Genomic DNA, 24,742 nt, shown 5'->3' on the forward strand with positions numbered 1-24,742 from the left:
TGTTTGGAGGCTTCTTTTCTGATGCTTTTTTCAGTCTCTGAAACCTCCGTTTGAGAGGCTGGGCGGGATTACATTCAGAGTAAAAGACGCACCCAGATTTTCACCCTCTTTTTGGGAGGGAAATAGGTGTGTCTTATATTCTGAAAAATACAGTATCTAACATAAATATTCTTCACTGGCTTCCTCTGTCTGTGATCATCGTTCCTTGCTTGATAATGGATTATTCTGAAGGGGGAGATATATATATATATTCTCTCTCTCCCTCTCTCTGTCTCTTCCCCCTTTTTTAATACTCTTTTTGGTCCACGCCCACCTGCCTGAGAATTACATCACTGGTCTTAATTCCCAATCTGACATTGAATTCCAGATTGACTTCCATTATGTCTTTCTGGATCTAATTCTTTCCTGTGATTTTACTACCCACCCCATAATATAGGAGATTGTATGTTATAATCCCGCTTTAGGCATGAAAGCCGTCTGGGTGATTTTAGGCTAATCACCAGGAGACTGTGAGTTCTAGTCCCACCTCAGGCATGAAAACAGCTGGGTGATTTTGGGCCAATCACCAGGAGACTGTGAGTTCTAGTCCTGCCTTATGTGTTGTGGCTCCGTTACCTGAGCCTGTGTCATCGGCAGGAGAGGACTCCGAGAGTGAAGGAGAGGAGTTGGCAAGGCCTCCCTCTCCAGGACCCTCCTCTCTGGCAATGCCTTCGGTGTCCGCCGAAGGGCAAGAGATAGGGCCGGGGCCAAGCACGTCCACGCAGCCACAGGTGGACAGTGATGAGAGTAATGAGTCTTGGCTGGATCCATGCCAGCGTCGCAGAGATAAGCGCGTGCAACAGAAGAAAAGGCATGCCCGAGATTAGGCTGAGTCACTGGACCACACCCCACAGGATATAAAAGGGAGCATGGTGGCCAGTCAAACCTTGTGACAAACAAAGCTGAAAGCTTCCACGCCATTCTGCATTGCCGGACTTTTGCTATAGACTTTGCTGGATTATATTTGGACTTAATTTACTCTGTAATTATTGAACATTTTACTTTGATGTACCAGAAGCGGAGAGAAGTTATCTCTTCCCTTCGTGAGTAATAAACTCTTGGCAGGCAGCCACTAGGTTGCTGCCAAGTTCTGTTATCATAAGGAAAAGGATTTTGTCGGCTGGTTTGGTTTTTAACTCTTGGACATCTGTTGGTGTGTGTGCGTGTGGGACGGGGACAGAACATTATGCACGAAAGCTGGCTGGGTGACTTTGGGCCAATCACCAGGAGACAGTGAGTTCTAGTCCCACCTTATACACAAAAGATGGTTGGATTTTGGGCTAGTCGCTTTTTCTCAGTCCAACTCACCATACAGGGTAGTTGTTGGATATTTCTCCATGGAGGAAGGAGTATTACCTACATTCACTGCCCGTGGTTACTTATAAAGGAATAAAGGCAGGAGATAAATACAATATAAAGAAATAAATAGCATTAATACTTGTGGTTCAGCTACACTAGATTGGACTTTTAGTGAGTAGCCACAACAGCAGTTCAACAGCTGGGCATGTCCTGATGTGACCTTTTCTACACTTGTGTTGAAAAAGCAGAAGGATACCAGCAATGTTGATGCTTCTACTTTTTTAAAAACTCTTTTTTTTTGGTCCACACCCACCTGCCTGAGAATTACATCACTGGCCTTAACTAGACATCCTATGTATCTTCTGCTCCACAGCCGCCAGTAACCTTTGGAAAGGGAAGTTCTCATATAGCTTTGGCGGTTCATGAACCATAAGATTTTTGCACCTCTGGAAGTAAGACGTGAAGTTTTCACATACTCTTAATCTGCATACGAACAGCTGGCACAGTTCATGCCTAGGAAATCCAGCGCTAGCGGTGTTTTGAGAGATGGAATTAGCAAACAGCTTTTGAGACGTTTTTCGCCTTTATTTTTTTTTCCCCAGAGAAATGGCTTGGTTTGAAGTTTTGCTTCTCTCACAATTCAACTCCTTTTTACGTGTGAAGTGTACCGAATATAGGCTGAGCATTCTGAGAAAGGATTGCAGCCTTGAGTTTTCGCTGTTTGGTAATCCCACCTTCAGTTTTCATTTCGTCACCTTTAATTCATTTAAAATAATTAGGGTGTTAAAATGAGCGCAATACACTTGAATGCTAAATCTAAAGGTGCATTAGCAAGATGGATAAGATAACTTTTATTGTCGTTTTTTTACTGTGAGCACACACTGGCCCACATTAAAAATGAAATCCTGTTGCCTGCTCTCAAAAGAAAGTATATCTACCCATACATAACACATACACATACTACATACATACATACATAAATGCAGAACTGAAGAAGCTTCTTGGATGAGAAACAAACATTTTCTAGGAAAAAAAGTCCAGTTGCCTTTTGAAAAAGCACCTTTGGGACAACCATGACGTGGAAGATTTGAGAATCTCAATAGACATTTATTGGGGAATTATATTACACTATGGCGGTGCAAAAATACTTAATGTGCATGGGCTTTTAATGTTTTTAAAATGTTTTTATAATGTTTTTAATAATTTTTCTATGTTCATTGTTCGCATTATTTTTGCTGTAAGCCGCCCAGAGTTCCTTGGGAGTTGGGCGGCATAGAAATGCGATAAATTAAATTAAAATTAAATTCCCCATCTCGTTAAGTCTATCTGCAAACTGCTGTTCCTAACATTCCTCCGTATCACAGATCAGTCTGGATGGGTGTGGATGCTTTTTTTCTTGACTGTTGCAAATACGATAAGCAACGTATCCCATCCTTTCTCCCAAGCAATTCTAAGCCTTCCCCTTCTTACTTCTGACCGGGCTGCGAACAGAATAACAGAGTTGGAGGTCCAAGCAGGAAACCCTATACCAGGGGGGGTCAAACTCAACGCCCACAGGGCCGGCCTGGAGATATCAAAGGACTGTCCCAAGGTGCCTCTGCCAACCAAAAATGGCAGGGTTTTGGCCAGTAGGGTGCTGCAAGAGGCATCCATCCTGTCTCCCCCCTACCTCCCCTCCCGGCCAGCCCTTGGAGAACTTACAAGACCCTCAAAGAAATCCAATTTGATACCCCTGTCCTATGCCATTTCAGACAAATGGTTGAACAATCTTCTTAAAAGCTTCCAGTGTTGGAGCATTCACAACTTCTGGTGGCAAGTTGTTCCACCGGTTAATAGTTCCAACTGTCAGGAAGTTTATCCTTAGTTCTAAGTTGCTTCTCTCCTTGGTTGATTTCCACCCATTGCTTCTTGTCCTGCCTTCAGGTGCTGGTCCTGGTCCTTCTTTTCACTAGACTAGAAATCCCCAATTCCAGCAATCGTTCTTTGTATGTTTCAGCCTCCGGTCCCCTAATTGTCTTTGTTGCTCTTCTCCTTGGCAATACTTTCATTGCTGTTGTGTTCTCATCACGTTGCCTTCCTCTGATCCTCTCTCCACAACTCAGGCAGCCATAACTTCTTGTTATTATTATTATTTTTTCATTCACTTCCCTCCAATTCTGGGAAGCTGCCATTGCCTGCTTCCTAGGGCTGAGAGAAAGCAACTGGCCCAAGGCCATCCAGTTGGCTTCACGCCCAAGGCGGGGCTAGAACTCCCAGGCACCTGGTTTCTAGTCTGATGACCTTCACAACTACATCAAATTGGTTCTCAAGTTATCCTTACCTATTTTAATTTTGTGTCTCTCTGTGTGCGCGTGCCTTCGAGTCAAGGGTTGATTCCTGATGACTGCCTGGAGCAGGGGTCTCCAACCTTGGCAACTTTAAGCCTGGAGGACTTCAACTCCCAGAATTCCCCAGCCAGGCTGGGGAATTCTGGGAGTTGAAGTCCGCCAGGCTTAAAGTTGCCAAGGTTGAAGACTCCTGGTCGGGAGTAGTCCTTGCAGTTTTCTTGGCCAGGGTTTTCCGAAGTGATTTGCCATTGCCATCTTCCTAGGGCTGAGAGACGGAGACTGGCCCAATGTCACCCAGCCTAAGGCAGGACTAGAACTCCCAATCTCCCGGTTTCTAGACAATGCCTTAACATGACACCATACTGACACTCTCATTCTTACCTGCCCTGCTGTTGAAATAGGAGTTCATCCCCCTGTCTCAATCCAGGTTTTGCCGTAGATACTCACTCACCTGACTTCTTCGGGCAAATATCGATTGTCCTAATGGCTACATAAGGCTTTATCCATTTTGAAGCACTCTTTGCTAGTGCCAAAATAAGGATGGAATAACTAGTTTTAAGCCCAGCACAGCGAAGGACTAGAAACCTAGCTTATTCGTGGTCTGAAGATGAGTTGAAGGCAGTCTTGCTTTGACAAGGGCAGATTTTTTTTTTTTTTTGCCATGATATGTTTCAAATGCAACTAGGGAAGGCTTCTAAGACCAGGAAGGAAATCCAAAATGAGAATTGCTGATTGTGGGAAACAGAGTCAGACTTCATTTCTTCTCGGAGATCAGCAAACACTTGCGTGGACCCTTCAGATGCCACATGGGGAAATTCCCTGCCAGCATATTTGAAGAGGCTGATCTGTAGCTCTGGAATTGAGTCCTTCCCTCACCTCTCTTCATTCCTCCCGCTCATTGCTCTGGTTAAGTGGCGTAACTTACCAATATATGGGGTGATTCATCAAAGGAGCAAAAGTACAACAACCACCACAAGCAATCTTTAAATCTTGGATTAATTGGCATTTCTGTGTGAACAATGGTAACACCCCATTCTGACGAGTTCTTATTGCATAAATATCGTCCTGGGAGTTTAATAGAACATTGTGCATATGAGGGCACAAAACCCAAAGATAGATAATTATTTCAGTGCTTCCTCCATTTATTTCTCCCTGACTTCTTTGAAACCCTTCTCCCTTTCATCCCAAATATATTTATATATATTTGTGTGGGTTATGCTTTGTGTGGGTTGTGTATGGATCAGGGTGGATTTGATTTAAATCGAGTCGATTTAAATCATGATTTAAATCACTGGTAAAAAGGCTTGATTTAAATCAACTCGATTGAAATCATAATTTTTAAAGAGCAACTGTCATCTCTGCTACTCCTTTGACCCGCTGTTGACTCACCGATAGTCCCAGTGTTGCAGAATATACAGCCTCACGCTACATAACTAAGCTCCGTTTCATGCTGAATAAACTCAATTATTCATGTATCTTAAATAGAAAACTATCTTACGATAGATTTTTACCCCCAAAGTTTTTTATTAAAATAAATTCGATAAAAATCAAAAAAATCTGATTTAAATAAAAAAAATCCGATTTAAATCAAAAAAATCCGATTTTTTTTATTTTTTTAAAAAAATCATTGATTTTTATCCACCCTGGTATGGATACAGGTGGTCCTTGCTTAATGACCAATTGCTTAGCAATAGCATTTAGACTTATATACGGTTTCATAGTGCTTTACTGCCCTCTCTAAGCAGAATAACAGAGTTCGAAGGGACCTTTTAGTCAGGAAACCTGCTGTCCCACTGCTCAGAAAACCGTATCCCGTTTCAGGCAAAAGGCTGTCCAATCTCTTCTTAAAAACTTCCAGTGTTGGAGCACCCACAATTTCTAGAGGCAAGCTGTTCCATTGGTTAATTTTTCTCACTGTGAGAAAATTCTTCCTTAGCTCTAAGTTGCTTCTCTCCTTGATTAGTTTCCATCCGTTGCTTCTTGCCCTGCCTTCGGGTGCTTTGGAGAATAGCTTGACTCCCCTCTTGTTTTGTTTTCGTTTTTATTGGATTTATATACCGCCCTACTCCCGAAGGACTCAGGGCGGTGAACAAGCCACAGAATAAAACACATAAATACAAAAATTTAAAATAGAATAAAAACGAATTAAATAATTTGGCTGAGACAAATTTAAAATACCCAATAATTTAAAAACAAATTAAAATTTACATTTAAAAGGGGAAAAGAATTAGGCCAGGCTTCTTTGGGGCAACCCCACAGAGATATTGGAAGATGCTATCATGTCCCCACTAGTCCTTCTTTTCCTTTAACTAGACATACCCAGTTCCAGCAACCGTTCTTCATATGTTTTAGCCTCCAGTCCCTTAATCATTTTTGTTGCTCTTCTTTGCACTCTGGAAAGAGTCTCAACGGTTTTACAGAGTCAGCCTATTTCCCCCAACAATCTGGCTCCTCATTTTACCGACCTTGGAAGGACAGAAGGCTGAGTCAACCTTGAGCCGGTCAGGATCGAACTGCTGGCAATGAGCAGTTAGCCTCCAATGCTGCATTCTAACCACTGCGCCACCACGGCTTAGCAATCATTTAAACTTACAACAAACCCCCAAAAGCTTCTTAACAACCTGATTCCAGAGTTCCGATCTCTACACATAACCCCAGTGTCACATGACCACATTTCGGACACTTGACAATTTGCTCACTTTTACAGCCAATTTTGCAGGATTCTGCAGTCAGAGGGCTGTGATGTACAACATCATTTGCTGGTTTCTGGTCTTTGGGGAAACTTGTCCAGAGAACGTATCACACAACCATTTTTTGAAATTCGAAATTGATGGCTTTTACGCGTAGTCCTCGACTTACAACCATAATTGAGCCTAAAATTGCTGTTACTAAGCAAGGCACTTGTTAGCTGAGTCTTGCCCCATTTTACCACCTTTCTTGCCACCGTTGTTAAGTGAATCTGGCTTCCCCGTTGACTTGGCTTGCCAGAAGATCACAAAAAACCCTACCGAGCTCCGGACGGCTCCTGATCTCCGCTCCTTCCGTCAGGACTTGAAGACTTGGCTTTTCAAACAAATAGGCTGAGACTGATTCCGGGCTCTATTATTTACTACTAATTAATTATTTGGATTAAATTATGATTTTATTGTACTTGTTTCTTAACTTGTGTTTGCTGCCCTGAGTCCTTCGGGAGAATGGCGGCATATAAATACATGTAATAAATAAATTAAATAAATGAAAGTGGGATCGCGTGACCCCGGGACACTGCAAGCATCACAAATAGGAGTCAGTTGTCGTAAGTCGAAGACTACAGTTTTGGCAAAGAGATCAAAAGCGGTCCCGAGTCCTTTTTAAAGGTCTTCCACTTAGCGCCCATTGGGGCACCCGCCCAGTTGCTCAAACAAGGCACCACGTTTAATGTGCAATATGCATCTACTCCTTCGTCTAAGCCAGTGTTTCTCAACCTTGGAAGCTTGAAGATGGGTGGACTTCAACTCCCAGAATCCCCCAGCCAGTGCTGCTGGCTGGGGGATTCTGGGAGTTGAAATCCACCCATCTTCAAGCTACCAAGGTTGAGCAACACTGGTCTAAGCAGTCCTAAATTGCCTTTACAGAGGGATACAATCAAGATCAAGGGAGGTACTAATACCACTCTATAAAGCCTTAGTAAGACCACACCTAGAATCCTGCATCCAGTTTTCATCACCACACTATAAATAAGATGTTGAGACTCTAGAAAAAGTGCAGAGAAGAGCAAGAAAGATGATTAGGGAGACTGGAGGCTAAAACATACGATGAACGGTTGCAGGAACTGGGCCTGGCTAATCTAGTGAAGAGAAGGACCAGGAGAGACAGCGTAAAGAAGAAAAGTGAAACTCGTAGTAAAAATGAGATATACAAAAATGATCCCCATGTCAGTTAATCCTTAGTTGGGTAACCTTTAGGATGAATTACGGCCTTACAACGTCTTCTCATGGAGTGAACCAAGTCTTTTGAGTTCTGCAGCTGTTCTCATGTGAAACCAAGATGGAATGATGGCTTCTATTAACTGGGTTTTATTGCTGGGTTGCTTGTAACTAACAAGTTTCTTTAGTCGGCTCCATAGATTTTCCATTGGGTCAAGGTCTGGGCTATTCCCAGGTCATTCCAGCAGTGGAATAGGATTATTTTGAAACTCCCAAAAAAATCAAGATCAAGGGAGGTACTAATACCACTCTATAAAGCTTTAGTAAGACCACACTTAGAGTACTGCATCCAGTTTTCATCACCACACTATAAAAAAGATGTGGAGACTCTGGAAAGAGTGCAGAGAAGAGCAACCAAGAGGATGAGGGGACTGGAGGCTAAAACATACGAAGAACGGTTGCAGGAACTGGGCATGGCTAGTCTAGTGAAGAGAAGGACCAGGGGAGACAGGAAAGCATCTTCCAATATTTGAGGGGCTGCCACAGAGAGGAGGAAGGGGGTCAAGCTATTCTCCAAAGCCCCCGAAGGCCAGACAAGGAAGAATGGATGGAAACTGACCAAGGAGAGATTCAACCTGGAAATAAGGAGAAAATTTCTGGCAGTGAGAACAATCAACCGACAGAACAGAAGTTGCCTTCAGAAGTTGTGGGAGCTTCATCCCTGGAACCTTTCAAGAAGAGACTGGACTGCCCTCTGTCAGAAATGGTGTAGGGTCTCCTGCTTGGGGGGGCTGGGGGTTGGACTAGATGACCCACAAGGTCCCTTCCAACTCTGTTCATCTGTTAATCTCCTCTAAGAGTACAGCGGACCCCATACTTAACAAGAGTTTCAGTGTGGCATGGATGGAAAGTGTGTGGGCCGTGTCTCGGAGCGACAAGGAATGTTTGTTTTTAGACAGCCGTGTCAGCGTCTTTTCTTCACGCCCTTTATCTCTGCAATACCAACGGGCACCTCTTCCCGTCCAACCGTTTCTCACAACTCCGCAAATAGAATAGAATATTCTTTATTGGCCAAGTGTGATTGGGCACACAAGGAATTTGTCTCCGGTGCATAAGCTCTCAGTGTACATAACAAGCAACCAGTGATAAATCATGACCGCAGTCATAAAATACCATCACCATCAGTCGTAAGGTCCACCACTCAGTGATAGTCATAGGATACTAAATAAGCAGTCGACATAAATCATGGGTTTCCCCATTGACTTTCTTTGTCAGAAGGTCGCAAAAGGGGATCACATGACCCTGGGATACAGCATCCGTCATAAATGTGAGTCAGTTGCCAAGCCTCCGAATGTAAATCACGTAACCATGAGGATGCTGCAACGGGCATAAGTGTGAAAAATGGTCATAAGTCACTTTTTTCAATAATAATGTCACTTCCAACAGTCACTTTAGTATCCTAAGGCCACGCTTGGAATCCTGCATCCAGTTTTGGTCGCCACGATGTAAAAAAGATGTTGGGACTCTAGAAAGAGTGCAGAGAAGAGCAACAAAGAGGATGAGGGGACTGGAGGATTAAAACATATGAAGAACGGTTGCAGGAACTGGGCATGGCTAGTTTGATGAAAAGAAGGACTAGGGGAGACATGATAGCAGTCTTCCAATATTTCAGGGGCTGCTCCAAAGAAGAGGGAGTCAAGCTATTCTCCAAAGCACCTGAGGGTAGGACAAGAAGCAATGGGTGGAAACCAATCAAGGAGAGAAGCAACTTAGAACTGAGGAGAAATTTCCTGACAGTGAGAACAATTCATCAGTGGAACTACTTGCCACCAGAAGTTGTGAATGCTCCAACACTGGACATTTTTAAGAAGATGTTGGATAACCATTTGTCTGAAGTGGTGTAGGGATTCCTGCCTAAGCAGGGGGTTGGACTAGAAGACCTCCAAGGTCCCTTCCAACTCGGTTATTCTATTCTAAAAAATACCAAGTGTAAGTCGAAGAATACCTGTACTAGATAACTTCACTTACAAGAAGCCGGCCTTTCTTCGTTCTCGGTTTTAGAATATTTATGGCTTTTGAGATAAGGCTCAAAAACTGGATTTAACCTTGCAATATAGTTGAAAGCCAGTGTATTTTGAAATAAGTGCAGTATTTTATAGCCAGGCTGATTATTACTATATTTTGCTCCAAGCTGTAAGATGTGAATTCATGAGCAATTCCATCCAGGACACCCGGTGATGATGCTATTTATACATGAATGTGAATTTTTTGTTTCATTCTGATGCTAGAATATTTTGTAGTTGCACGCTATATTTGTTTAATTTTATATGGGGATCGTTAGTTGGTTGATCGTTTTGTTTTTGGCTGCCGGCTGCCCAGAGTCACATTGCATGAACTGGGCAGCCTTATAAGCCTTAAACAAACAAACAAAAAAAAAGTTTCTAAATTTAAATTTAAACTGCTTCAAACGATGAGTAACCGGTTCTGTCAGCCAAAGAGAAACATCTACGTATTAGCCTCCTAAAGCATCATTGTTCAATCCTAATCTCTCGATGGGCTGGACAGCTCACCCTGGTGTAAGGAGCTGATGATCTTGTGCCCTTGTTCGATTGCTGTTGCGGCTTTGTTGTGTTGTTGCGGTTGAGCTCTCTGAGCCTGAGTTGTTTTCCTGCACGATTGCATTCCCAGTCTAGGCGACAAATATAATTCAGCTTTTTTTCTCTCTCTTATCGCCCCGTGACACCTTTTCTATTTTGACAAGCTAGCGTAGAAGTGGGTGCCGAGCTGGGTAACGAAACGTTTGTTGGCAGAGGAACCCAGTACAGGTAGTCCTCGTCTTACGACCACCACTGAGGCCAGCCATTTCTGTTGCTAAGCGAGACAGTTGTTAAGTGAGCTTGGCCCCATTTTTACAACTTTTCTTGCCACAGCTCTTCAGTGAATCACCACAGTTAAGTTAGTAGCAACAGGAATAGCAGTTAGATTTATATACCGATTCACAGTGCTTTCACAGCCCTATTATAAGAGATGTACAGAGTCGGCCTCTTGCCCCCAACAATCTGGGTCCTTGTTTTACTGACCTCAAAAGGACGGAAGGCTGAGACAACCTTGAGCCCGGTGAGAATTGAACTGTCCGCAGTCGGCAGAATTAGCCTGCAATACTGCATTCTAACCACTGTGCCTCCATAGCTCTAATAACACGGTTGTTAAGTGAACTTGGCTTCCTCATAGACTTTGCTCCTCCGAAGGTCGCAAAAGCGGATCCCATGACCTCACTGCAACCCTCATAACTACAGTAGTGGCCAAAAGAGCCTTGGTAGTACAGTGGTCTAAGGCACCCTGTTATTAAGCTGGTTATTAAGACCAGCTGCCTGCAATTACTGCAGGTTCGAATCTCGCCAAGGCTCAAGGTCGACTCAGCCTTCCATCCTTTCTAAGGTAGGTAAATTGAGGACCCAGTTTGTGGGGGCAATAAGCTGACTTTGTATAAATATACAAAAGGATGAAGGCTATTGCTTAACGCATTGTAAGCCGCCCTGAGTCTCCGGAGAAAAGGCGGCATATAAATCAAATTAAAAAAAAAAAAATTGTGGAAATCTTTTGGGAAAAGTATATTTTTTAAAACTAGCTAATGACACCACTTTTATTTGGGAGTAGTACCCTAAAATTATATATCAATAGAAAGATAATGTAATCAAGAATGTAATGCAATAACTTTGATGAAGGATTTGCTATTAGAATAGCAGTTACAGTATAAAGAAGAAAAGGAAAACTCATAGAAAAAAAATGAGATTTATAAAAATTAGCACCATTTGCGCAAAGATGGAAAACAGAGAAAATCCCCGTGGAGGAAGAAATAATTAAGAAAATATTGGATTGTGCAGAAATGAATAGATTGACCTTGATACTTAAAGAAAGAGAGGAATCGAATATTTTCAGATATGGGGGCAATTTTATTATTGGTTGGAGAAGAGAGATGTATAGAGTAATATTGTAAAGAAAAGAGGGGAAAAATGTTATAGCAAATGAGATGAGAAATATTAAGATATGAGAAATAATTGAGTAGGGCGAAGACACAAAAGATGCACTCAGATGATGCACTGATGGATTGATTATGTATTTTTTTTTTTAAATTTGATTTATATGCCGCCCTTCTCCGGAGACTCAGGGCGGCTTACAATGCATTAAGCAATAGCCTTCATCCTTTTGTATATTTATACAAAGTCAGCTTATTGCCCCCACAAACTGGGTCCACAATTTACCTACCTTAGAAAGGATGGAAGGCTGAGTCGACCTTGAGCCTGGCAGGATTCGAACTTACTTTAATTGCAGGCAGCTGGTGTTAAATTACAGTGCTTTTACTCTGCAGAGCTATCCAGGCTCCTGTATTGTATGTTTGTCTATAAAAATAAAAAACTTTTTTGCCAAAAAAAATGATCCCCATGTCAGTTGATCCTTAGCTGGGTAACCTTTAACATGAATTACGGCCTAACAACGTCTTCCCATGGAGTGAACCAAGTCTTTTATTCTGCAGCTGTTCTCATGGGAAACCAAGATTCTGTTAACTGGGTTTGATTGCTGGGTCGCTTCTGACTAACTAGTTTCTTTAGTCGGCTCCCTAGATTTTCCATTGGGTTAAGGTCTGGGCTATTCCCAGGTCATTCCAGCCCTGGAATATCATTATCTTGAAACTCCCACCCAAAAAAGTGGTGTTATTAGCCATCAAGCCTCAAAAATATACTTTTTTCCAAAAAATTTCCACAGTTTTGGCCACTACTGCATGAATCAGTTGCCAGGCGTTTACACAGTGGGATGTTGCAACGATTGTAAGTGTGAAAAACAGTGATGTAAACTTTTTTTAGTGCCGTGTCTGAATGGTCATTAAACAGGGTGGATTTGATTTAAATCGAGTTGATTTAAATCACAATTTAAATCATGATTTAACTCACTAGTAGAAAGGCTTGATTTAAATCAACTCGATTTAAATCATAATTTTTTAAGAGCAACTGTGATCTCTGCTACTCCTTCGACCCGCTGTTGACTCACCGATAGTCCCAGTGTTGCAGAATGTACAGCCTCATGTGACATAACTAAGCTCCGTTTCATGCTGAATAAACTAAATTATTTATGTATCTTAAATAGAAAACTATCTTACGATAGATTTTTACCCCAAAAGTTTTTTATTAAAATAAATTTGATAAAAATCAAAAAAATCCGATTTAAATTTAAAAAATCTGATTTTTTTGATTTTTTTAAAAAAAGTCATTGATTTTTATCCACCCTGTCATTAAATGAACTGTCGTAAGAAGGACGACCTGCCAATCGTTCAGTCAGTCCTGAGCTACAACCATTCTCTACAGTTGCCCGTTTAGGAAGGAAGGAAGGAAGGAAGGAAGGAAGGAAGGAAGGAAGGAAGGAAGGAAGGAAGGAAGGAAACTTGCATCAATGCAAGTTTGAAAGACAATGGCTTTTCTTGCTCAATCCAGTAAATAACTTGTTCCTGCAGCATTTTCCTCCCAGGGTTTTTATCCGCTTAGAGCTTGTTGACTGTCAGGTCAATGGCTAATTGACTTTGGAGTTAATTATACCATCCTAGGTAGGTGGATGCTAGCTTTCTCCATCCACCGCCCACAAGCATGAATTCACAAGGAGTTGTGAGTGCACTGAGTTGCTTAGTGTAGCTATTTGAAAAGTGTTTGTCATCAGAACTCAACAAGGGGTGGAAGCACAGAGGTGTGCATTAGATGTGCATAATCTCTTGATTCCCAGGATTGGACAACGTTGTGGTTTTATTATTTTTATTCGATTTTTTAAAAAAATCCCTGCTGTTCTATACAGGTAGACCTCAACAACCACAATTGAGCCCAATATTCTTTCTAGCCAGGTTTGTTAAGGGAATCACTGCAGTCGCTAAGTGAGTAACACCATTGTTTAAGGCGAATTTGGCTTCCCTGTTGACTTTGCTCGTCAGAAGGTCGCAAAAGAGGATCCCTTGACCGCGGGACACAGTGACAGTCATAAATATGGGTCAGTTGCCAAGCGTTTGAATTTTGGTCACATCATGAGGATGCTGCAAAGGTCCTAACTTGTGAAAAACCGTCATAAGTCACATTTTTCAGTGGCCATTGAATGGTCGCTAAATGAACTATTGTTAGGCGAGGACTACTTGCAGTTTGGTCAACTCAAGGTGGCAAAAATACCTTGTTCAGGTAAAAGCAACAGCACTTAGACTTACAGCTAGTCCTTGACTTACAACTGTTCGTTTAGTGACTCTTCAAAGTTACGATGACACTAAAAAATGTGACGACAGTTTTTCACAGTTACAACCTTTGAAGGATGCCCATGATCATGCGATGAAAATTCAGGTGTTTGACAAGTGACTCATATTTATGACGGTTGCTGTATCCCAGGCTCACGTGATCCCCTTTTGCGACCTTCTGACAAGGAAAGTCAAGGGGGCGGCCAGATTCACTTAACAACCAGGTTACTCGCTTATCGACTGCAGTCATTCACTTAAACAACTATGGCAAGAAAGTCGTAAAATGGGGCAAAGCTCACTTAACAAATGTCTCAATAAAAAATTTGGACTCAATTGTGGTCATAAGTTGAGGATTACCTGTATATATCTTGCCCCCCAACAATCTGGGTCCTTGATTTACAACCATTCTTTTAGTGACCATTCAAAGTTACGATGGCACTGAAAAACTGAGTTATGACCATTTTTCACCCTTACAACTGTTGCAGCATCCCCATGGTCACATATTCAAAATTCGGGCTCTTGGCAACTGGCATGTACTTACGACGGTTGCAATGTCCCCCAGGTTCACGTGATCCCCTTTTGCGACCTTCCCATTCGGCTTCCGAGAACAAGGTCAATGGGGGAAGCCAGAGTCACTTAATGACTGTTAATAACTCTAGTGATTCGCTTAACAACCGTGATTTTTTTTTAAAAAAAAAAGTGGTACAATGGGAAAGAAAGTCATTTAACAACCCATCTTGCTTAGCAATGGGAATGTGGGGCTCGATTGCAGTCGTAAGTCGAGGACTATCTCTATTAGCTGCCTGGAATAGGCAGCAATTTTTTAAAGAAATATTCTGATAGATAGATAGATAGATAGATAGATAGATAGATAGATAGATAGATAGATACCATGTTTCCCCAAAAATAAGACCCTGTCTTATATTTTTTTGGACCCCGAAATAAGCGCTTGACCTTATTTTTGGGGAGGTCTTATTATTTTGGGGTGCATGGAGCAAGATGGGGCTCCTCTTGCCATCTTACCTGATTTCCAGCTCTGCCTCCCTAACCCTAACCAGAGGAAATGGCGGGGACCGGCTGCGCATGCTTAATATTTTTTATTTTGGGGGGGAGGTCTTATATCTTGGGAGGTGTTATTTTCAGGGAAACACGGGAGAAAGAGAGAGAGAGAGAGAGAGAGAGAGTCAACTTGCAAAGCTTTCAAGTTGCCATGAGCAGGAGGGAGGGAGAACTGATAGAGCTGATTGATTTCCCTAACTGAAGCTACATTCCATACATTCTTCCTGACCGCAATCAGTAGGAGGGTGTTGGATTTCACAGCCAGCAAAGTGGTTAATTGGAGAATGTGATTTATGACATGGCCAGGGAGGAGGGGAGAGACAGGGAACATAAATCTACATGGGATTAGTTCTAACTACATCCGAATATTGCCGGAATGGTGCTCCTAATAAATGACTTATTTCTTTTGAAGTTTTGCTCATGGCACATGAATTAATTAGGGGATCTTTCAGAAACTTCACTGATAGGACATAGGATAGATACAAAAGAACTCACTTTTGTTGCCAACAATCTAGACATTAATGGCTGTGCGTTATTTTGAGGGGACAGCACATTTACACTGTGATACAAGCTGTATACTCACTACTTCACATGGTAGCCAAGTGTCATATCTTCAGTGTTGTCACATGAAAAGATATACTTAAATATTTACAAAATGTGAGGGGATGTACTCACTTCTGTGACATACTCTGTGTGTGTGTGTATGTATGTATATATACATGTGTGTGTGTGTGTATGTACACATAGATATACACACACTGTTTAGAGGAATGTAATTCGTTGAAACTGCACCAGTTTCTTTTAATACTGGGGAATGGGGAAGAAGAACCATTCATTTCCCTTATTGTAAAGGAAACTGTTTTGTTGTCAAAGATAACTGAAAAATATAGCTTTCCGCTCAGAAATGTCCTTTTTCTTTCTTCCTTCTTCAAATCATCCGAAGTGTTGCTCATGCCTTGTTGCTTTGGTTTCGTTTCTGCAGGGAACACCGTTAGCAACTTGATTTTCATTTTCCCTCCCATCTATGGTGCAATTCAGAGTTACAAAGATGGCCTTGAGAAACGCTACATAATGGCTTACTTGTGTGTCACAGGTACGTGAGCTTCTCTTCCATTCTATGACGTCGTCCGACCGAATGCTTTTTCTCCGAATCCAGAGGTCCCTCTAGTTTGAAAGCCCAGCGTGTGTGCCCACACGAAATATAGCTGGAATAGTGTGGCATTGTTAAAACTTTCAGCCCTGAGAAATAATGTGAGCTCTTCTAAGAAAATTTTTCATCCAACAGCTTTTTTTTCCAAATCTGTTTAGAATTTCATGACATTTTTGTCTGTCTATATCTATCTATCTATCTATCTATCTATCTATCTATCTATCTATCTATCTATCTATCTATCTATCTACTTACCTACCTACCTACCTACCTACCTACCTACCTACCTACCTACCTACCTACCTATCTATCTATCTATCTATCTATCTATCTATCTATCTATCTATCTATCTATCTATCTATCTATCTATCTATTCTGTCTCTGTGTGTGCCTCTCTGTATATCTATCTGCCTATCTATCTATTTATCTATCATCTATCATCTATCTATCTATCTTTCATCATCTCCCTCTCTCTCTCTCTCTCCCTCTCTCTCTCTCTCTCTCCCCCTCTCTCCCCCTCTCCCTCTCTCCCTCTCCCCCCCCTCTCTCTTTTTTGAGCGCATGGCAATAAGGCCAAGCGCTTATTTCAAGGTTCACAAAAATATAAGACAGGGTCTTGTTTTTGGGGAAACACGGTATTTATCTTCTGTCTGTGTGTGTCTCTATGTATATCTATCTATCTGCCTATCTCTCCGTCCGTCCATCCATCTCATCTGCCTTTCTGTTTTGTACATATCTCTGTCTTTCTGTCCGTCTCTCCCTCCATCTCTCCCTCCCTCCATCTTTAAACATTTTTACTTGTACCATAAAACAGTACAGGTAGTCCTTGACTTACAACAGTTTGTTTAATGACCATTCTACATGCTTCTAGGACTTGTTTAGAAATTTTATGCGACCTCCGGTGCTGTTACAACAGCATTGGAAAAAAAAAAAAAAGCTACTTTAAGACCATTTTTCACAGTTACGACCGTTGCGGCATCCCCATGGACACGCGATCAAAATTCGGACGCTTGGCAACTGACTCGTATTTACGACGGTTGCAGCGTCCCAGGGTCACGTGATCTCCTTTTTGGCGAGCAAAGTCAGTGGGGAAGCCAGATTCACTTAACAACCCTGTTACTAGCTTAACTGCAGGGATTCACTTAACAAACGTGGCCAGAAAAGCCGTAAAATGGGGGGGGAAACTCACTTAAACCAATGTTCTCGCTTAGCAACATAAATTTGGGGCTCAGTTGTGGCCGTGTGTCGTGGACTACCTGTACACAGTTAACCAGCCCATCACCACCTGTTCAAAGAAGAGAGCCCAAGTGAGTTTCGTTCAGCATCCAGGGTGTGATGAGCCCAAAATTGCAGAGACTTGCCAGGTTGCCACATAGAAACTCTTCCGGCCGTGTTGAGGCGTCATGCAGATTTGACAGCCCATCAAATGTCTCCTGAACAGGGAGGCATCCGAGGTATTGAAACCAGACAGAGGCCTAAAGCAACCACATCATTGCCAGCTCCTCAAATTTTTAAGTAGCTCAGACCATCCTGAGGCTTGGCGCCTGTCCAGGTACTTGAAAAAAGGGCAGCCCAAATACCTCTGAACCGAGGCACAGACTGCTGACTTACCACAGTCCGTTTAGTGACCGTTCAAAGTTATAACGGCACGGAAAAAAGTGGCTTAGGCCCATTGTTCCACACTTACGACAGTTGCAGCATCCCCATGGTTGCTCACGGGATTTACATTCAGATGCTTGACAACTGGTTCTTATTTATGACAGGTGCAGAGTTCCCCAAGGTGTGTGTGTCACGTGATCCCATTTAGTGGCATTCTGACATGCAGAGTCAATGGGGGGGGTAGATTCACTTAACAACAGTTTGACTAACTTAACAACCGCAGCGATTCCCTTAGCAACGGTGGCAAGAAAGGTCCTAAAGTGGGACCAAACTCCCTCAACACATGTCTCGCTTAACAACGGAAACTCTGGGCTCAGTTGTGGTCGTAAGTCGAGGACCACCTGTACTCTCCAGGACTCCAGGCCCCATAAATCAGCCTACAGTTCTTCTTCTTCTACTTATGAGGTCATAAGTGTGAAAACCGGTTATAACTCACTTTTTTCTGCGCTGTTGTTAACTTTGAACGGTTGTAAACTGAGGATTACCTACCCTGTTTCCCCGAAAATAAGATCTACCTGGAAAATAAGCCCTAGCATGATTTTTCAGGATGCTCGTAATATAAGCCCTACCCCCCAAAATAAGCCCCAGTTAAGGTTGTCAGCCAGATGGATGCATTTAGTTCAGTATTTTCCCCAAAATAAGACCCAACTGGAAAATAAATCCTAGCATGATGCTCATAATATAAGCCCTACCCCCAAAATAAGTTCCAGTTAAGATTGTCAGCCAGATGGATGCATTTAGTACCGTATTTTCCCCAAAATAAGACCTAACCAGAAAATAAGCCCTAATGCGTCTTTTGGAGCAGAAATTAATATAAGACCCGGTCTTATTTTCGGGGAAACATGGTACATACATCTGTTTACTGCTTGCAAGCCCCCCAGAGAAGCCTTATTGTTGAACGGGGCTGGCATGTAAATTTTATAATAAATAATAAAATTTATATTTAAATTATATTTATAAATTTATATTGTATTTATAATAAATAAATCAAAAAAAAGATAGTGTCGATGTATCAAAAGTAGGACAGGCAGAAAGAAGCAATTCTGTCTCTACTTGGAATTCTTCTCACAATCCTTTCTCCTTTGGATTTCAGCTGTGGGCCTGGGCTCCTGGTGCTTCCACATGACTCTGAAGTATGAAATGCAGGTTAGTAGCCCTTGGGAAAAGTGTGCACGTTTTGTGTCCCTTGCAAAGTGACACGCCTGGATCCGTTGTGCTTTCCTGGTTGATCGGTGCTGAGAGTGTATTTATAGTGTGTGGATTAGGTGCTCTCATTTTCAGCTCCTAGTGACCAAATACGCCAGTAACAACCATGCTGGGGATAGTTAAAATACTTTATCCAATTAGCCAGTGGAACAACTGGTCTCCAGAAGTTGTGGGTGCTTCATCCCTGGAGGTTTTCAAGGAGAGATTGGACAGCCAACTGTCTGAAATGGTATAAGTTCTCCTGCTTGAGCACGGGGTTGGACTAGAAGACCTCCAAGGTCCCTTCCGACTCTCTTATTCTGTTGTTCTGTTATAATTGTGCAAAACAGCAGGGTTGTTTTTTTTTTGAAAGCTAGGATTAGCCACAAATAGGCCTCACTTCAAGAACCCCAAGGAAATGAGCTGTGAGAAGATTTCCAGTTTGATTCCCTGCTTTGCCAAAAACCCATGAGGTCACTGTTTCAATCTCTGCAGTTATTAAGTGAATCACATGGTCGTTAAATAAATCCTCCTTACCCCATTCAGTCTGCTGTCAGAAGCCGGCTAGGAAGGTCACAGATGGCAATCCCATGACCCCTGGCATGCCACAACCTTCATAACTACATGCCAAGGGCTTGAATTTTGATCACATGGCCACGGAGATGGGTGCAACGGCCATAAATGTGAGGAACGGTCATTAGTCACTTTTTCCAGCGCCGTGGTTAACTTTGGTTAATAAACGTACGGTTGTAAGTTGAAGCTGCAGTAGAGAATGGCAAGAGCGTATAGATAAATGGTTGTGGTGTTGTTGCCCCCACAGTGGTGGTTACACCATTGTCCCAACACTGCATGCAATCCAAACTGCTTACACACACACACACACACACACACACACACACACACACACACACACAAACATACAGCCAAGTGCCGAATCTTAGTGACACCATTGCCAAAAGTCAGTGGCAGAGCTGCTCACAATTCTAAGGGAGAGCACACAACGGTTGTGGTGAAATAGCTTAACTGAATTAAAAAAATAATTCCCTTACACAACCCCCCTCCCCGCCCCAATTTAAAGGATGGAAAACTTTGGGTCTGTTTCCTTTGCATTTTCTTCTCCGTTGCAGTTCTTAGCTTCCCTCCACCAAAAGAAAAGAGAAAAAAATTAATGCTGACCCCTTTTCATTCAAAGTTGCCCTGCTCTGACTTTGTGCATTTTGACTTGGGGCCGCCATCTTTCTTTGAGTCTTTTCTGTAAGCATTAATAATCTTTTTTCCCCCTGCTTTTTGCAGCTATTGGACGAGCTGCCCATGATCTACAGTTGTTGCGTCTTTGTCTACTGCTTGTAAGTATCTGTCATCAGTTTCTCTTTCATAACTGATTAACAGTTAAGAGTTCCTCGCAGGCTTAACGTTTATCTCACTCACGTAGACGTGGGTGCTGAAATAGCTATTGGAGATACAGTAGTGAATCTGCAGGGAAGGACTAGAACTCTCCATCTCCTGGTACTTGGCCCAGTCACCCAACCAGCTTTCATGGCTACGGCAGAACTAGAACTCACCATCTCACCATCTCCTGGTGGTTGGCTCAAAGTCACCCAGCCAGCTCTCATAACTATGTTAGCTCTAGAAATCATCACTTTCTGGTGATTGACTCAATCAATCAAGTTTTAGTGCTTAAAGCAGCACTAGAACTCACTGTCTCCTGGTGATTGGCCCAAAGGCACCCAGCTGGCTTTCATGCCTAAGGCGGGACTAGAACTCACAGTCTCCTGGTGATTAGCCCAAAGTCACCCAGCTGCCTTTCATGACTAAGGCGGGACTAGAACTCACCGTCTCCTGGTGATTGGCCCAAAGGCACCCAGCTGCCTTTCATGGCTAAGGCGGGACTAGAACTCACCGCCTCCTGGTGATTGGCCCAAAGGCACCCAGCCGGCTTTCATGCCTAAGGCGGGACTAGAACTCTCCGTCTCCTGGTGATTGGCCCAAAGGCACCCAGCCGGCTTTCATGCCTAAGGCGGGACTAGAACTCACCGTCTCCTGGTGATTGGCCCAAAGGCACCCAGCCGGCTTTCATGCCTAAGGCGGGACTAGAACTCTCCGTCTCCTGGTGATTGGCCCAAAGGCACCCAGCCGGCTTTCATGCCTAAGGCGGGACTAGAACTCACCGTCTCCTGGTGATTGGCCCAAAGGCACCCAGCTGGTTTTCATGCCTAAGGCGGGACTAGAACTCACCGCCTCCTGGTGATTGGCCCAAAGTCACCCAGCTGGCTTTCATGCCTAAGGCGGGACTAGAACTCACAGTCTCCTGGTGATTGGCCCAAAGTCACCCAGCTGCCTTTCATGCCTAAGGCAGGACTAGAACTCACAGTCACCTGGTGATTGGCCCAAAGGCACCCAGCCGGCTTTCATGCCTAAGGCGGGACTAGAACTCTCCGTCTCCTGGTGATTGGCCCAAAGGCACCCAGCCGGCTTTCATGCCTAAGGCAGGACTAGAACTCACTGTCTCCTGGTGATTGGCCCAAAGGCACCCAGCTGCCTTTCATGACTAAGGTGGGACTAGAACTCACAGTCTCCTGGTCATTGGCCCAAAGTCACCCAGTCAGCTTTCATGCCTAAGGTGGGACTAGAATTTACCCTCTCCTGGTTTCTAGCCTGGTGCCTAGTTTTCGGCACGGCGGTGGGGATTCTTGGAATCTACTATTGTCTGTAACTTGTATGTCAGTAAAGAAATCAGATTCTGCGCACAAAACGTATTTTTCGCTTGGTTATTTTTTTTTTTTTTATAATTTTTAGCCTTGACATTTTTAAAGATTGAATTTCCCTGCAAAGAGAAGTGGCTATAGCGGATTGAATGCTGATATTAGATGGTAGAAAATGAGATGAGATGAGAGAAAAATAAGCATCCATGTTCAGCATCATGTATTTTTTTCCCAGTCACTCTCAAACAAACGCAATCTTTTTTCCTTAAACCTGTCGAATCAACTCCCCTCCCCCAAATAAGCTGATTATGAGTTTCTTGGGTACTAAAATTATCAAAACGTTATTAAAATTGGTGCTCTTGTGACAGTTCGATGGAGCTGCGAAGCCCATAATGTGCTTTGAACGTTTGATTTTTCCCATTTTTCTTTCTCTAATCTTCTCTAATCTCTAAAATGAACGTATCTTTTCTTTTTATGTTCACTGAGAGCATATGCACCAAGACAAATTCCTTGTGTGTCCAATCAAACTTGGCCAATAAAAAATTCTATTCTATTCTATGTACAAGAACCGCCATGGTCTCCTTTTATAATACTGATTAACACGCAGGAGGGAGAATTTCCTCATAAGGTACCTCTTTTGCTAATGTGAAACAACTTTGTTCTTGGTATATCCCACGCCTCTTGCTTTATTATACATGGATCTAATTTTAGAGAAGGGGGAAAAAGAAACACAAAAAAAATTCTTTTCTTATGAGTAGAAAGAGTATTCTTTGAAGAATGACTAAAACAGGGTATGCCTCTGATCGAAACAAGTTTGACAAGTTTGCCATTCAGGTTTGCTATAGCTGAAAACAAAACGGAAACACGGGAATAAATTCAGATTCCCCTTCATTTGGAAAAAGATATAAACCTGATGTTTCTTTTCCCCCCCTCCCATGTTACCGTGGCTTTGAAAATGATCCGCTTTTCTGCAGAATCATAAAACGAAGCGGGATCTCAGCCACTTCCCACAAGCTTGACTCTGCCTTTTAGTCTTTCGTAATTTTAATCGGTTTTTATATGCCTACGTTTTATGATAATGTAAGCCTCCCAGAGCCACTTCAAACCACCAGATGGGCGGCCTATAAATTTAATGAGGAAAAATAATAATAATAATAATAATAATTCCGCATCGGCAGAAACTTACAAATGGGATCCTTTTACCATTCAGATCCTACACTCCATGGAGAATTTAAAACTGCACAAACGGGTTTTGTTTGCTCCAGGTTTCCCAAAAGAACAGGACAAATTGCATGCTAAGGATTTATTTTGCCTTCCTTTTGCATCCTTAATCTCTCTCCTTCGTGTTTGTTTTAGGTACGAATGCTTCAAGTACAAGAAAACAATCAACTACCCTCTTCTCTTTCTACTACTAGCCTACAGCATTGGCGTCAGCATAGTAAGCGAGATTTGTCTTACCCGAAACTGTTTTTATAAGGAGGTGGGGTACTTGCAAACCGTAAACTCACCCACTGCATTCCTTTCCCTTCTGCATTTATTTATTTATTTTATTTATTTATTTAAATTTGTATACCGCCCTTCTCCCGAAGGACTCAGGGTGGTGAACAGCCAAAATTAAGATACATATTATAATATAAAAGTTAAAAATAACTAAAATAAATTAAATCGATCGGCCTCCCAATTTAAAACCCCACATCTATACAATTTAAAATACTAACCCATAAGACCTTTTAAGCTAGGCCGGCTTTCAGGTAGTCCTCGGCTTAACGACCACAATTGGGCCCAAAATGTCCATTGCTAAGTTAGTCGAGTTAAGTGAGTTTGGCCCCATTTCGCGAGCTTTCTTCCCGCAGTTCTTAAGCGAATCGCAATGGCCGTTAAGTTAGGAACACGGTTGTTGTATAAATATTTTTTAGTGTTTTATATCACAAGTTCCCATTTCTATATTGAACAGTGTTTTCTAGGTGTCCAAAGTGTTAAAATATAAGTATCATAATCATTATTTTTATTCCACCAGGCGGGCCTGGCCTAACTTTCTCCCTCTTTTTAAATAATTTTTAATATTTATTAATATTTTTAATATTTAAAGTTTAATTTGTTTTAAATTGATTGGGGTTTTTTAATCTGTCTGGGCCAAACTATTTAATCCGATTTTATTTCTGCTTTTTAAATTTTGTATGTATGTATTTTATTGTTGGCTGTTCACCGCCCTGAGTCCTTCGGGAGTAGGGCGGTATAGAAATATAATAAAATAAATAAATAAATAAATTATAATCATGTACATATAAACATATATGCGATAATACCAATCGTTATTGAAAAATATACTTATCTTCCATTATGGTATCAATTATATAACCATCAAAATCTTCACTCATCAGTTTTTCTTTCTCATGTAGTTTATATTTCACATAAATCCACTCATCTAACCTCTCTAACCATTTGTAGAATACTTCCCATGTTATAAAATATTCCGAATCTTCTTTTGCTTTGATTTTTAGCGTTAACCTATCCATTTCTGCACATTCCAGAATTTTTTTGATTATATTATCATCTGTAGGGGTTTCTACATTTTCCCAGTATTGTGCGTATGCAATCCTGGCTGCTGGGGAACACGGTTGTTTAAGGGAATTCGGCTCCCCTGCTGACTTTGCTTGTCAGAAAGTCACAAAAAGCGAGATTACATGACCCAGGGGACACTGCAGCCGTCATAAATGCGAAGCATCTGCCAAGCGTCCGAATTTTGATCAGGTGTCCATGGGGATGCTGCAGTGGCCATATGAAAAATGGCCCTAAGTCCCTTTTCTTCAGTGCCGTCGTAACTTCAAACGGTCACTAAACGAATGGTGGTTCCACCCCGCCGTACTGTGGTATGGAAAAGCATTTTATTTTATTTTTTGGTTTGATTGCAGCCATGGTGAATTCTCCCAAACGAGAAACATCTGTAGCTTTGTTTCTCAACCTTTTCCACTTTAAACTGGGTGGACTTCAACTCCCAGAATTCCCTAGCCAACCATGTCAGGCTGGAGAATTCTGGGAGTTGAAGTCCACCCAGTTAAAAAGTTGCAGAGGTTGAAGAAAAACTATTTGTGGTCTGTAGGAGGGGGAAGCCTAACCTCACAAAAGCTGGGTTTGCTGGTCGCTTCCATCCCACCCT

The 24,742-nt window shown here is 42.2% G+C and overlaps 2 protein-coding genes across 3 annotated transcripts in view; one reads left to right on the forward strand and one right to left on the reverse strand.

Moving 5' to 3' along the window:
• WNT11 (Wnt family member 11) overlaps positions 1-24,742 on the reverse strand; it is a 530,657-nt gene that overhangs the window by 396,062 nt on the left and 109,853 nt on the right. The window lies entirely within an intron of this gene.
• ACER3 (alkaline ceramidase 3) overlaps positions 1-24,742 on the forward strand; it is a 56,304-nt gene that overhangs the window by 9,899 nt on the left and 21,663 nt on the right. For both annotated transcript variants that reach the window (XM_070944085.1, XM_070944086.1), the window contains exons 2-5: positions 15,871-15,981; positions 18,792-18,844; positions 20,177-20,229; positions 22,942-23,023. In XM_070944085.1, coding sequence (XP_070800186.1) covers positions 15,871-15,981; positions 18,792-18,844; positions 20,177-20,229; positions 22,942-23,023 — 299 coding nt within the window. The remainder of the gene's footprint in view (positions 1-15,870; positions 15,982-18,791; positions 18,845-20,176; positions 20,230-22,941; positions 23,024-24,742) is intronic.

This window comes from Pituophis catenifer, unplaced genomic scaffold, assembly GCF_029215685.1.
Source record: "Pituophis catenifer annectens isolate HBS135680 unplaced genomic scaffold, rPitCat1.0.hap2 SCAF_4, whole genome shotgun sequence".
Lineage (NCBI taxonomy): Eukaryota > Metazoa > Chordata > Lepidosauria > Squamata > Colubridae > Pituophis > Pituophis catenifer.